Genomic DNA, 13389 nt, shown 5'->3' on the forward strand with positions numbered 1-13389 from the left:
TTTTCATACTAAAATATTGTTGAGGTGTCCAGAATATAGAAAGTGGCTCGTATTCTGGATTACTGTCATTCTAAATTGATTTTCAAGTCATTTTTAAAAATTACTTTGTGTTTTTGTTTTGTAGGAGCAGTTACAACGAGCCCTCGATTTTCGTAATTCTTTTGCTACCTGTCCTTTTTTATCTGAAAGCATCATACCTTCTGAAATGAAAACGGTAATATTTTTTAAACAAATATTTGAGGACAAGTGATTACAAACAGGTAGTTTAATATTTAGGTTTTTTTCTTCATGTCACTGAGCATGGACATGTTGCTATCCAATGCATAGGCCTGTACATTTCAACAGACTGATATTTTCAACTGATATTTTGTTCCTTGAGACACAGAAGTTACATAGTGTACCTCTGTGCCTTTTTTCCCTTTTCTCTTTTTTGTATCAGAGGATTATACTCAGAACTTTATAGATTGGTGATTTTCTGATTCTCAAAGGTATCAAAATTAAATTATGTGGTCATTTTCAGTAGCTTATGTGTAGTTAATGTGTAGGAGAGATGTGTAATTACTTAATGGGTATATGTGTTTTATTCTTTTATTCTATTTTCAACTTTTAGGAGTAATAGTAACCATCATTTCTTGAGGGGTTACTATGTGCCAAGTTCTGGGAATGATATAGAAAAATTTTAATAGCTTCAGTATGGCATGGGTATCTGCTAATCAAAATGGATGTTCAAACAGTCAGAACAGGTATATTGACTACTACCAGCCCCTTTTTACAGATGAGAGAACTAAATATCAGACTGTTTACCTAATTTGTCCATGAAATTTTTCTAAATGGCAAAGTCAGGATCTGAACCCAGTCTGTCTGACTCTGAAGACTGTGGCTCTTAACCACTTTCTGCTGTAGACATGATGCTTGCTTGCCTGCTGAGTAATTTTCTATTACATTGTCTTATGGCAAAGGAGTCAAAAATTGTAAGCCAGTAACTTTGTTTACAGGGCCATTTTTCCACTATATCTTTTGAGTAATAATTCACTGAAACTACATAGCTTGCTGCTGATGCTGCATTAGATAGTCTAATTCTAGAAAAAATAGTCGTCTTAATTGATCATCCTTATAAAGCAGCTTTGCCATCAATGAATACTGGCCTTGCTTTTTTTATATTTAATTGAAGTATAGTTGATTTACAATATTGTGTTAGTCTCTGCTGTCTCCGCTGTACAGCAAAATAACTCAGTTTTACACATATATACACTTTTAAAATATTCTATTCCATTATGGCTTATCTCAGCAGATTGGCTATGGTTCCCCGTGCTATGCTGTATCCATTGTTTATCCATTCTAATGTAATAATTTGCATCCACCAACCTCAAATTCCCAGTCAGTCCATCTCTCCCCAACTCCCTCACCAAATCTGATCTCTGGGTCTGTGAGTCTGTTTCTGTTTTGTAAATAGGTTCATTTGTGCCACAGTTTAGATTCCACATGTAAGTGCTATCATATGGTATTTGTCTTTCTGTGTCTGGCTTACTTCACTTAGTATGACAATCTCTAGTTGCATCCATGTTGCTGCAAATGACGTGATTACTACCCTTAATTTTAGCACACTAACATCTGTACACATAGACAGCATTGTAAATTTACAAGGCTTTTGTAAGTTTTAAGGTTTTATATAAATGGAAGATGAAATGTGTGATTTGGCAAGCTTAACTGATTAAAAGTCTGTTATATGACACTCACTGTTTTTATCTTATATGAAAAGATGCAGCAGGCTCTGTTACCTATTGCAAATCTGTTTGCTGTTGGTTCAGAGCAGTTTACCTTTGAGCAATTTGATTTTTTTTTTATGTTACCTTTTAAGGCACCTGGAATTTACTTTAGTGTGTGATGTACCTCTGTAGGACAAGTACCTTAATACATGTTATCCTATTTAGTCCATGTGATAATTGTTTGAGATAGCATTTTCCAATGCTATTGAATAATTTCAGTACCATTTATTAAATACTTAATTCTCCCTTTACCCCCTTGTTCTGAAAACCTTATGTTACCATATATAACATTTTATGATATGGTTGAGTCTGTTTCTTTATTCTCTAAATTGTTCTGTTGATGATTTTTGTGCTAGTTCCATACCATTTATGGTATGGTTGCTTTTTCATACAGTTGTGCTGGTCTTCTCTCATTTATATTCTTTTTTCAGAGTAGACTTTTTGGGAAGGGCTGCAAATCTATTTATCTCTGATGCATTGTACACTTTAAATCAGAATATGTTTGCCATTAAAAATAATCAAGATGATTTTTCTTTTTCTTTTCTGTCCTGTTTGTCAGTGTGTGTGTGTGTTTTGTCTCTACTTTTGAGAGAGATAATAATATCTATATATGGATAGATAGACTGACATATATAGACATATATAAACCATATATAGACTGACATTTTTCATTCTTTCTAAATGGTAAAGGACAAAACTTTTAAGAGCTTTCTTCCATAATATGTTAAGTATCAAATGATGGAAAACGTGTACTGTTAACAAAAAATACCATTCCTTTTTTTCCCCTCGTCTCAGCATATCTTGATTGATGTCTCAGAAGTAAGATGGCCTGGTCTTGACACTGATGATGGCATGACGTGTATGCAGAGTGGCACTGTGAGGATATCATCTTTAGATGGTCACGCATACCTTTGCCTGCCCAAATCTCAGCATGAATTTACAGTACATTTTTTGTGTAAAGTAAGCCAGCAGCCAGACTCATCTATAGAAGTGTCTGAAAAAAATAATAAAGGCAAAAAGGACAAACAAGTTGAAAAAACTGGAAAAATCTGTACACATGGAAGTTTATCAGGACAGAGACTGAAGAATAAAGAAAATGAACTTTATCATCAGATCATGAAATCCAAAGAACATTCAGAGAAGAGTTGTGTGAATGGAGCCAAACGGAGGGAAGTGCTGTCTTCACCTCGTATGAAGGACGCATGTGTATACACATGGGTAAAGCAGTGCTGGTCTGTGGCCTCCTGTCCGGAGAAATGGAAATACCCTTTGTCTTTAGCACTTCGTTTTCATAATAAAATCAGCAGTATGTCTGGAATTGATGCAGATATCACCCAGAAGAGAATGTTAACTTCTGATGTTTCTGAGGAACGAGGAAAAGAAGTTTCTGTTCTTCCTAGGGCCCTGTTACTGAGCTGTCCTGCCCCACACTTGCACAGGTAATGGAAGAATGACTTATTTGTCCTAATACTTTTGTCAAAACCAGACCTCACCTAAGGATCGTTTATCTATCTGAATCATCTGATACCATGCATAAAGAAAATTCAGTTGATCTTAAACTTTGCTTATAACAGATAGGAAATAATGTCCCTAGCTAATGTGTTACTTATGTTTCTTCCTTTATATACTACACTAGGTACTTTGTTAAGCACGGAGACTGTAGAGATGACTAAGAGTCTGTGCTCTCTAGGAGCTTAGAGTCTAGTAAGGATCCTTGTCACCAAAAATTTTGATAAAGTGCAGTAAGTGATGGCACACAGTTCTGTGGGAACCAGCTCTAAGACATGTCAGCTGCTGCTCAGTGGACCCTGTTACTTCTGTTGCTAGAGCATGGACCTGACAAGTTTGTGATCATGGGTTCCTTGTTCATATATAGCCTCAGAGAATACCCTTGTCTTTGGTTAACTCAGTGTAAATATGTCTGGGTTTCCCGGGCGGCACTAGTGGTAAAAACCCTGCCTACCAGTGAAGGTGACATAAGAGATGCGAGTTCAATACCTGGGTCGGGGAGATCCCCTGGAGGAGAAGGTGGCAGCCTACTCCAGTATTCTTGCCTGGAGAATCCCATGGACAGAGGAGCCTGGCAGGCTATGGCCCATAGGGTTACACAGAGTCAGACACACTGAAGTGGCTTAGCACGTGTGCAGCATACATGAATATGTCCATTTCAAAAGGGATAAACATGGAGAGACTTCTGGATGGCTAGGAACAAACCTTTTACCATCACTAAGAGATGAATAACCTAATGGTTACAGATTTTTAACATGAACTCTGTATAAGTAGTATGGTAATAATGATAATAGCTAGCACAAACCACTACTTTGTGTGATGTGCAGTTATACTTTAGCTATTTCATCCTCATAGTCAACCCTTAAGGTAAGTACTATTATCACCCCCCACACTGTAGAGAAACTTGAGACATGGAAATGTTAACCCAACCAAAGTCTCACAGCTGGTGCTTATAGAATTGGGATATGATCTCAGGTCCTTTTCTGAGTACTTATTTGTTACTGAAAAACAAAGTCCAGGACTTATTTTTAGGCTTGTCATGATTATCTAGTTAGAATTGGGAATTCCAGTATCGTTAGTATACATGAGAAGAGATTAATGCTTCTAAATGAATAATTTCTCAATAACTTGATTATCCTTAAACAAGACTTAACAGGCCTTCCATTATCTGGTCCATTCCTGGATCTGTAATCCTCACCACTCTTGCCCTTGCTCTCTCTATACTAAACTGGACTTTAATGTGTGTATATGTTTGGCTGTGCTGGGTCTTAGTTGTGGCTTACTGAATCTTTTTAGTTGGCAGCATATGGGATCTAGTTCCCTTACCAGGGATTGAATCCAGGTCCCTGAATTGGCAGCATGATGTCCTAGCCACTGAACCACCAGGGAAATCCCTAAACTGAATTTCTCACCATCCCTCAAGTGCTTCCCCAAGCTTTCTTTTACCACTTTCTTTTACCACCTGCTCTTTCCTGTGCCTGGAACACTCCCTTTCTCTCTCTAAGCTCACTAACTTATGCTCATTTCCAGGTCTTAGCATAAGCCTTATTTCTTAGATAGGACTCGACTGTATACAGTACATGGTGGTGGTTTAGTCACTAGGTCGTGTCTGACTCTTGTGACCCCACGGACTGTAGCCCACCAGGCTCCTCTGTCCATGGGATTTCCCAGACAGGAATACTGGAGTGGGTTTCCATTTCCTTCTCCAGGGGATCTTCCTGACCTGGGGATTGAACCCGCATCTCCTGTATAGCAGGCAGATTCTTTACCACGGAGCCACCAGAGAAGCCCAAAGTGTGTGTGTGCTCAGTTGTGTCTGACTCTTGCAACCATTTGGTGTATAGCCCACCAGCCTCCTTTGTCCGTGGGATTTCCCAGGCAAGAATACTGCAGTGGTTGCCATTTCCTCCTTCAGGGGATCTTCCCAACCCAGGGATCAAACCCACATCTCCCGGGTCTCTTGCATTATAGGTATATTCTTTACTGCTGAGCCATCAGGGAAGCCCATACAACCCACAGCATCCAGCAGTTCTTGATGTTCAGTATCTACTGTTTAATATCTGAGCTAGATAAAATTCTCCACTGAGGGCAGGGACCATGTCTGCTTTCTTGAGTGTAATATCCACAGTGTGTGTAGCACAGTATCTGGCCCACCATAAGTATTTCAGTAAATATTTATTGTTTGAATTCTAAATTTTTAAGGTTAGTAAAACTTAACATATATTTATGCTGAGATTCAAGTGAGATTATTAAAAATACTAAGAAAATATGTGGAAAAATAAGATTACAGTTGACTCTTGGACAACACAGATTTGAACTATGTGAGTCCGCTTATATGCAGATTTTTTCAATAAATATAGTACCTGCATTTTTTTTTTCCATCTTTAAATTACTAAATATGGGGGAGAGTTTGTGTTTAACTAGAGATCACAGTTTGTAGAATCAGCAGAACTAGGGTTTGAGTCCTGATTTTAGCCAAAGTGTTTCAGCTTCCTACCCATGGGTGAGTCATTTATCAGCTCCTTTGTCTTTGAAACAGAGATAATAGTACTTGGTTTCCTACTGCACTGGTGTATCGCTGATCCCGTTCACAGCACCAGTTGTCTGGTTCTTCCCACTGTTTGCCGAACCCAGGGTAGGCAAGGCGTGAGCTAAGAGACTGGAAGAAGACTTGAGGAGCTGTAGGAATGAACTGCAGACATGTTATTCTCTCCTGGCTCGCGTGACCTAGCGCCTCTCCTGGCTGTTGCGGCAGCCGGAGTAGCAGCCATAACATAACCGTAGTAGCCATGACACAGGCATAACGTAACCTCGTATGACGTGACCGTGAATGCCACTCCAGCGTAACCCTGGTCCAGCAGCAGCCGGGGCTTTCATGGTGGAGCTCACACAGGCATGTGGCACAGAGTAACCCGTGACCAAGCAAGCACCTCCTGATGCACAGCATTATAAATGATCTCAGCTGTTACATAATCATTATTTACAAAATGGCACAAGAGCAAGAGGCCATGGGGTGAGAGAGCCTGACCGCGCCATCTTGGCTAATTTGCTCTTTCACTACAACTGGGGTCAGTGCCCGCACCCCCATGTTATTCAAGGGTCAACTGTAGTTTTAAATTTCATTAAGGTACTTTTGTATTTTTACTTTTTTTTAAATCTAATATAAGCAAGAAATAAGTCTTACAGCAGCACTGTTTTGTTGACTTCTAAAGGTAAGGGGATGACAGAGGATGAGACGGCTCGATGGCATCCATCACCGACTCGATGGACGTGAGTCTGAGTGAACTCCGGGAGTTGGTGATGGACAGGGAGGCCTGGTGTGCTGTGACTCATGGGGTCACAAAGAGTCAGACGTGACTGAGCGACTAAATTGAACTGAACTGAAAGGTAATTCTATCAAGCAGCCAGAGTTAATAGTTTGGATTTTTGTCCTTCACAGGTGGAACTTTTCTGATTCACTTTCACAGAAACAGTTTGGTGAAGAAGAATATTCCTACCATGAACTAGTCAAAGTGGTTTGGTACAAGGGTGTTACCTATAGGTAAGACTCTTGTGTTAATTTGGAACTATTTAGCAATATCACAGAGGGTATAGAACTAGCCTCCGAGATGGACTCCCCCAAGAGGATACAGTGTTGCCAGGACCACTGTTTTCCTGTGTTGGCCCAATTTTTTTCAGGTCTCATAGTGCACCTAGGGGCTTTGTGACTGATTCACATTAACCACAATCACAAGATTTTTGTGACAGCACCAAAGCCAGTGAGGGATTCGTTTTGCTTAAGAATGAAATGTTTTGCCAGTTATTTAGGATACCCCTTTTAAGAAAAGGGGACCTTGTCATCTTAGGCATATCAGAGGGTTGCCTGTTGAGCATGGAATTAGGGAAGAAGTTCACTAGCCCAGGAGAGATTTTAGACATCATTCATGCAGCAAATATTCACTGACTATCTCCTCTGTACCTAAACTATTCTATAGAATTATCCCTATTCTACCACAAAGTATACCTCTAGTGACTGGAGTACTTAGTGTTGGCTAGATTCAGAGTTTCACTTCCGTAAATAATGCTAGAAGAAATTTGTGAAATTTTTTTCTTTTGGGTTGTTTTCCTGCATGAAAACCCACCCCCTTCTCTCTTAAAAAAAATTTATTAAAATAATTTTATTGAAGTGCTGTTGGTTTACAATGTTACATTAGTTTCAGGTGTACTGTAAAGTGATTCAGTATACATATGTATATATTCTTTTTCTTTTTCACATTCTTTTCCCTTACAGATTATTGCAAAATATTAGGTGTAGTTCCCTGTGCTATACAACAGGTCCCTGTTGGTTATCTATTTTATTATAGTAGTTTGTATCTATTAGTCCTAAACTCCTAATTTATCCACCCCCTTGATTCTTTCCCCTTTGGTAACCATAAATTTGTTTTCTATGTCTGTGGGTCTATTTCTGTTTCATAAATAAGTCCCTTTGTATCGTTCTATCTTTTTTTTTTCAGATTTCACATACAAGTGAAAAAAATATGGTATTTGTCTTTCTCTGACTTATGTCACTTAGTATGATAATCTCTAGGTCCATCCATGTTGATGCAAATGGCAATATTTCATTCTTTTTCATTGCATATACATAGACAGATAGGTAGATCACATCTTTATCCATTCATCTGTAGATGGACTTTTAGGTTGCTTCCATGTTTTGGCTATTGTAATAGTGTTGCATTGAACATTGGGGTGTGTTTATCTTTACTCCTGGGACATGTGCCCAGGAGTGGGATTGTCGTATCATATGGTAACTCTACTTTTAGTTTTTGAAGGAACCACTATACTGTTCTGCATAATGGCTATACCAATTTACATTTCCACCAACATTGTATAAGGGTTCCTTTTCTCCACATCCTTGCCAACATTTGTTATTTGTGGTCATTTTTTAAATAATGATCATTCTGACCGCTATGAGGTAATATCTCACTATAGTTTTGCATTTCTTTAATAATTAGCAATCTTGAGCATTTTTTCATGTGCTTCTTGGCCATCTGTATGTCTTCTCTGGAGAAATGTCTACTTAGATCTTCTGCCCATTTTTGACTAGGTTATTATTTTTTTATATATTGAGCTGCATGAACTGTTAGTACATTTTGGAAATTAATTCCTTGTCAGTAGCATCATTTTCAAATATTTTCTCCCAGTCCATAGGTTATCTTTTCACTTTGTTTATGATTTCCTTTGCTCTGCAAACCTTTTATGTTTAATTAGGATTAGAGAAATTTCATTTAGAGAAGTTAAGGAAACAGTCCCATTTACCATCACATCAAAAAGAATAAACCTAGGAATAAACCTACCTAAGTCCCATCACTTCATGGGAAATAGATGGGGAAACAGTGGAAACAGTATCAGACTTTATTTTGGGGGGCTCCAAAATCACTGAAGATGGTGACTGCAGCCATGAAATTAAAAGATGCTTACCAACCTAGATAGCATATTGAAAAGCAGAGACATTACTTTTCCAACAAAGGTCCATCTAGTCAAGGCTATGGTTTTTCCAGTGGTCATGTATGGATGTGACAGTTGGACTGTGAAGAAAGCTGAGCGCCAAAGAATTGATGCTTTTGAACTGTGGTGTTGGAGAAGACTCTTGAGAGTCCCTTGGGCTACAAGGAGAGCCAACCAGTCCATTCTAAAGATCAGTCCTGCGATTTCTTTGGAAGGAATGATGCTAAAGCTGAAACTCCAGTACTTTGACCACCTCATACAAAGAGTTGACTCATTGGAAAAGACTCTGATGCTGGGAGGGATTGGGGGCAGGAGGAGGAGGGGACGACAGAGGATGAGATGGCTGTATGGCATCACCGACTCGATGGATGTGAGTTTGAGTAAACTCCAGGAGTTGGTGATGGACAGGGAGGCCTGGCGTGCTGCGATTCATGGTGTCGCAAAGAGTCGGACACGACTGAGCAACTGAACTGAACTGAAGGATACAAAAGACCTGTACTCTGAAAACTATTAAGTCACTGAATGTGTCTTTGAAGAATTTGAAGATGACACAAACATGTTCTTGGATTTAAAAAATCAACATTATTAAAATGTCTATACTACCCAAGATAATCTACAGATTCAGTGTCAGTTCAGTTCAGTTCAGTGGCTCAGTCGTGTCCGACTCTTTGCGACCCCATGAATCGCAGCACGCCATGCCTCCCTGTCCATCACCAACTCCTGGAGTTCACTCAGACTCACGTCCATCGAGTAGGTGATGCCAGCCAGCCATCTCATCCTCTCTCATCCCCTTCTCCTCCTGCCCCCAACCCCTCCCAGCATCAGAGTCTTTTCCAGTGAGTCAACTCTTCACATGAGGTGGCCAAAGTACTGGAGTTTCAGCTTTAGCATCATTCCTTCCAAAGAAATCCCAGGGCTGATCTCCTTCAGAATGGACTGGTTGAATCTCCTTGCAGTCCAAGGGAATCTCAAGAGTCTTCTCCAACACCACAGTTCAAAAGCATCGATTCTTCGGCACTCAGCTTTCTTTACAGTCCAACTCTCACATCCATACATGACCACAGGAAAAGCCATAGCCTTGACTAGATGGACCTTTGTTGGCAAAGTATTGTCTCTGCTTTTGAATATGCTATCTAGGTTGGTCATAACTTTCCTTCCAAGGAGTAAGCGTCTTTTAATTTCATGGCTGCAGTCAGCATCTGCAGTGATTTTGTAGCCCAAAAAAATAAAGTCTGACACTGTTTCCACTGTTTCCCATCTATTTCCCATGAAGTGATGGGACCAGATACCATGATCTTCATTTTCTGAATGTAGAGCTTTAAGCGAACTGTTTCACTCTCCTCTTTGACTTTCAATCCCTATCAAATTAACAATGGCATTTTTCACAGAACTAGAACAAATAATTTTTAAATTTGTATGGAAATACAAAAGACACCAAATAGCCAAAACAATCTTGAGAAAGAAAAACAGAACTGGAGGAATCAGGGTTCCTTACTTCAGACTATACCACAAAGCTACAATAATCAAAGCAGTATGGTACTGACAAAAACAGACACATAGATCACTAGAACACATAGAAAACCCAGAAATGAACTTAAGCATCTATGGTGAATTAATCTACGACAAAGAAGGCAAGACTATGCAATGGAAGAGACAGCCTCTTCAAGAAATGGTGCTAAAAAACATGTAAAAGAATGAAATTAGAACATTCTCTAACACTGTATACAAAATAACTCAAAATGAATGGAAAGACCTAAATGTAAGACCATATACTATAGAACTCCTAGAGGAAAATATAGGCAGAAAACTCTTGATGTAAATCACAGCAATATCTTTTTGGATCCACCTTCTAGAGTAATGGAAATAAAAATAAACAAATGGGACCTAAACCCACCCACTTATGATAATATATTCTTTATACATGCTTCAGTAAATTGACTTGGCTCGAGTTTTTATGCATTATATACCCAATACCTTTATTGTACCCGGCTGCTCCAGGTACAGTCAGTCACCTTCTTTTAGGGTGACTCCATTTACACATAGCTAATCTGATTCATCAGGTATTGATTCTACTAGTTTCGTTATTACAGAATATTATTTTTAGGTTCTAGAGTTGTCATATTTAACTCCTATGCAGTAGGCATTGCTTTGGTGACTTTACTGTGCCAGCCACTATGACTGTCAGTGGGACACCAGGATGATAAGCCAAGAGGCCTGACTTCTATAAATTGCCTTCATGTATGTTTTAATCTCAATAAGAAAAAAAAATTTTTTTTAATGATATTTCTTTTCCCTAGACTAACCCATAAACATGTGAACTCAATAGAGATTTATCCTGGAGATGGATCTGTTTTCAAATCAGAAGGAGCTTATTTGGGGAACTATTTTACATATTATTCCATTCGAGAAGAATCAGAAGAGGTATGTTGACAATAAGATCAATAAGATTTTTTTTTTCTCTTTTTGGCCACAGTGTGTGCATGGGAAACTTCCCCAAACAGGAACCCATGCCCTCTGCAGTGGAAACAAGGGGTCTTAATCACTGGACCTCCAGGGAGGTCCAAGAAGATTTTTGATAGATAGCTGTTTCCAAATAATTCTGAATATATACATGGGAACTTTGATCTTCTATAGCATTTCTTGCTACTACTTCTTAGTCTAGAGAATTAATATAAATTTACTACCAGTAATTCTTTTGTCATGCTGCTGCTTGCTGCTTAGAGGTCCAAGAAGATTTTTGATAGATAGCTGTTTCCAAATAATTCTGAATATATACATGGGAACTTTGATCTTCTATAGCATTTCTTGCTACTACTTCTTAGTCTAGAGAATTAATATAAATTTACTACCAGTAATTCTTTTGTCATGCTGCTGCTTGCTGCTTAGTCACTGAAGCACTGAAACTAGTGGTATTTGAATCAGTATACTTCTTTGAGGGCTCCCCAGATGGCACTAGTGGTAAAGAACCCATCTGCCAGTGCAGGAGACTTAAGAGAGGCAGGTTCGATCCCTGGGTCAGGAAGATCCCCTGGAGAAGGAAATGGTAACCCATTCATTATTCTTGCCTGGAGAATCCCATGGAAAGAAGAGCCTGGTGGGCTGCAGTCCATGGGGTTGCAAATTGTTGGACACAGCTTAGGACAGATGGACAGATACTTCTTGGAATTAATATTTGCACGTTAAGAAGCACATTCTTTTTTTCCCCCACCAGAAGTACTTAAAACACTTCTTAACTCTTAAATCTTCATATACCATTAGAAAGTTGAACAGAATTGTTCTGACATTGAAAACACTAAAACACAGCATCATATATTTAATATATCAGGCCAAAATATAATCATGTGGAAATTTTGTTAATAATCTAAATTTACTTGTTCCCATTCTGACACTTGAAATCCACCCTTTTATAAGGGTCACCATAGTATCACACAGCTTTGCTTTGCAGGATGGAATACAATATGTTTTCTGTACTTACAGAGTGGAGTATTTGAGTGGTTAGATTGCTAGGGAGAAGACTTAAAACTTAAGCAGGTTTGTTTTTTTTTTTAACTAGGGAAGATTTCAAGTATATACAAAAGTAGAAAGAGAAGTATAGCTGACCTTCATGACCCATTACCCAGCATGTTCCATCGTATTTCCTGCTGCCCCTTCTACTCCCTGTTTATTTTTAAGTAAATATACCTCAAATCATTTCATTCATAAATATTTTACTCTATATTAGAGCAGATTCCCTCCTGAAGTCTATTTATAGGAAAGTATTTATTCAGTAAATACTAATTGAATTTTCAAAGGCAGGATACTTCTAAGTACTGGGTAGAGACAAAGAGCTCCTGTCCTCAAGAACCCACAGTCTAGTCAGTAGGCAGACGGGCAGATGAGATGAAAGCATGACCAGTAGTGTGTGTGTGTGCGTATGTACACATGTAGTGCATAAGATAATTAACAGGCAAATAGAGTGGTACGCATAAATATCTACCCTGCTGACTTCCATCTATCAGAGTTCAAAAAACTACAAGATAAATGCAGAATATCTTCCTGGAGCTTCAGTTTTACTCAGAGGTATCATAGGGAGGGGCTGATAATTTTTATAATGAAGCAAATGTATCATGGAGTAGCAGCATGTGTTTTGGGGATAAAACAGAACTTCCAGACAAGTTGTGCCTTTGTGATGGACTGCTTTGGGTTCACATCTGAGACCCCTGTATACAACACATTCACTCTTCTCTGTCTACCTGAGTGAAAAGATCTAGAAACAGCTGGCTTTCCTTTTGGAGTAAAACTGTTTGTTCCTTACTTGAACACACACTCCAAAATAAATTCCAGATGGATTAAAAGGCTAAAGACCAAAAAAAAAAACCTAATAGAAAATGAGTAAAGAATAAGAATGGTTGTGCTTTGTAACCCATAGTATTTGAAAACATGTTCAACTTTACTACTTGCATCAAAGTAATGCAAATTAAGATAACAATGATATAACATTTTTCACTCATCAAATTGTCAAAAGGTTGATAATATCTACTGCCAGCAAGGGTGTGTGGAAAGGGGTGCTCTCATCAGTCAATTTACAGCCTTCATGAGGGCCAACTTGACAGTATTAAGTGAAATTGGCTAGAAATTCTTCTTAGACATC

At 38.6% G+C, this 13389-nt stretch overlaps 1 protein-coding gene across 5 annotated transcripts in view; it reads left to right on the forward strand.

Moving 5' to 3' along the window:
• Positions 1-13389, forward strand: part of C16H5orf34 (chromosome 16 C5orf34 homolog) — a 32088-nt gene that overhangs the window by 4445 nt on the left and 14254 nt on the right. For all 5 annotated transcript variants that reach the window (XM_069556414.1, XM_069556412.1, XM_069556415.1 and 2 more), the window contains 4 exons: positions 125-214; positions 2562-3205; positions 6715-6816; positions 11057-11180. In XM_069556414.1, the coding sequence (XP_069412515.1) occupies positions 125-214; positions 2562-3205; positions 6715-6816; positions 11057-11180 (960 nt within the window). The remainder of the gene's footprint in view (positions 1-124; positions 215-2561; positions 3206-6714; positions 6817-11056; positions 11181-13389) is intronic.

This window comes from Ovis canadensis, chromosome 16, assembly GCF_042477335.2.
Source record: "Ovis canadensis isolate MfBH-ARS-UI-01 breed Bighorn chromosome 16, ARS-UI_OviCan_v2, whole genome shotgun sequence".
Taxonomy (NCBI): domain Eukaryota; kingdom Metazoa; phylum Chordata; class Mammalia; order Artiodactyla; family Bovidae; genus Ovis; species Ovis canadensis.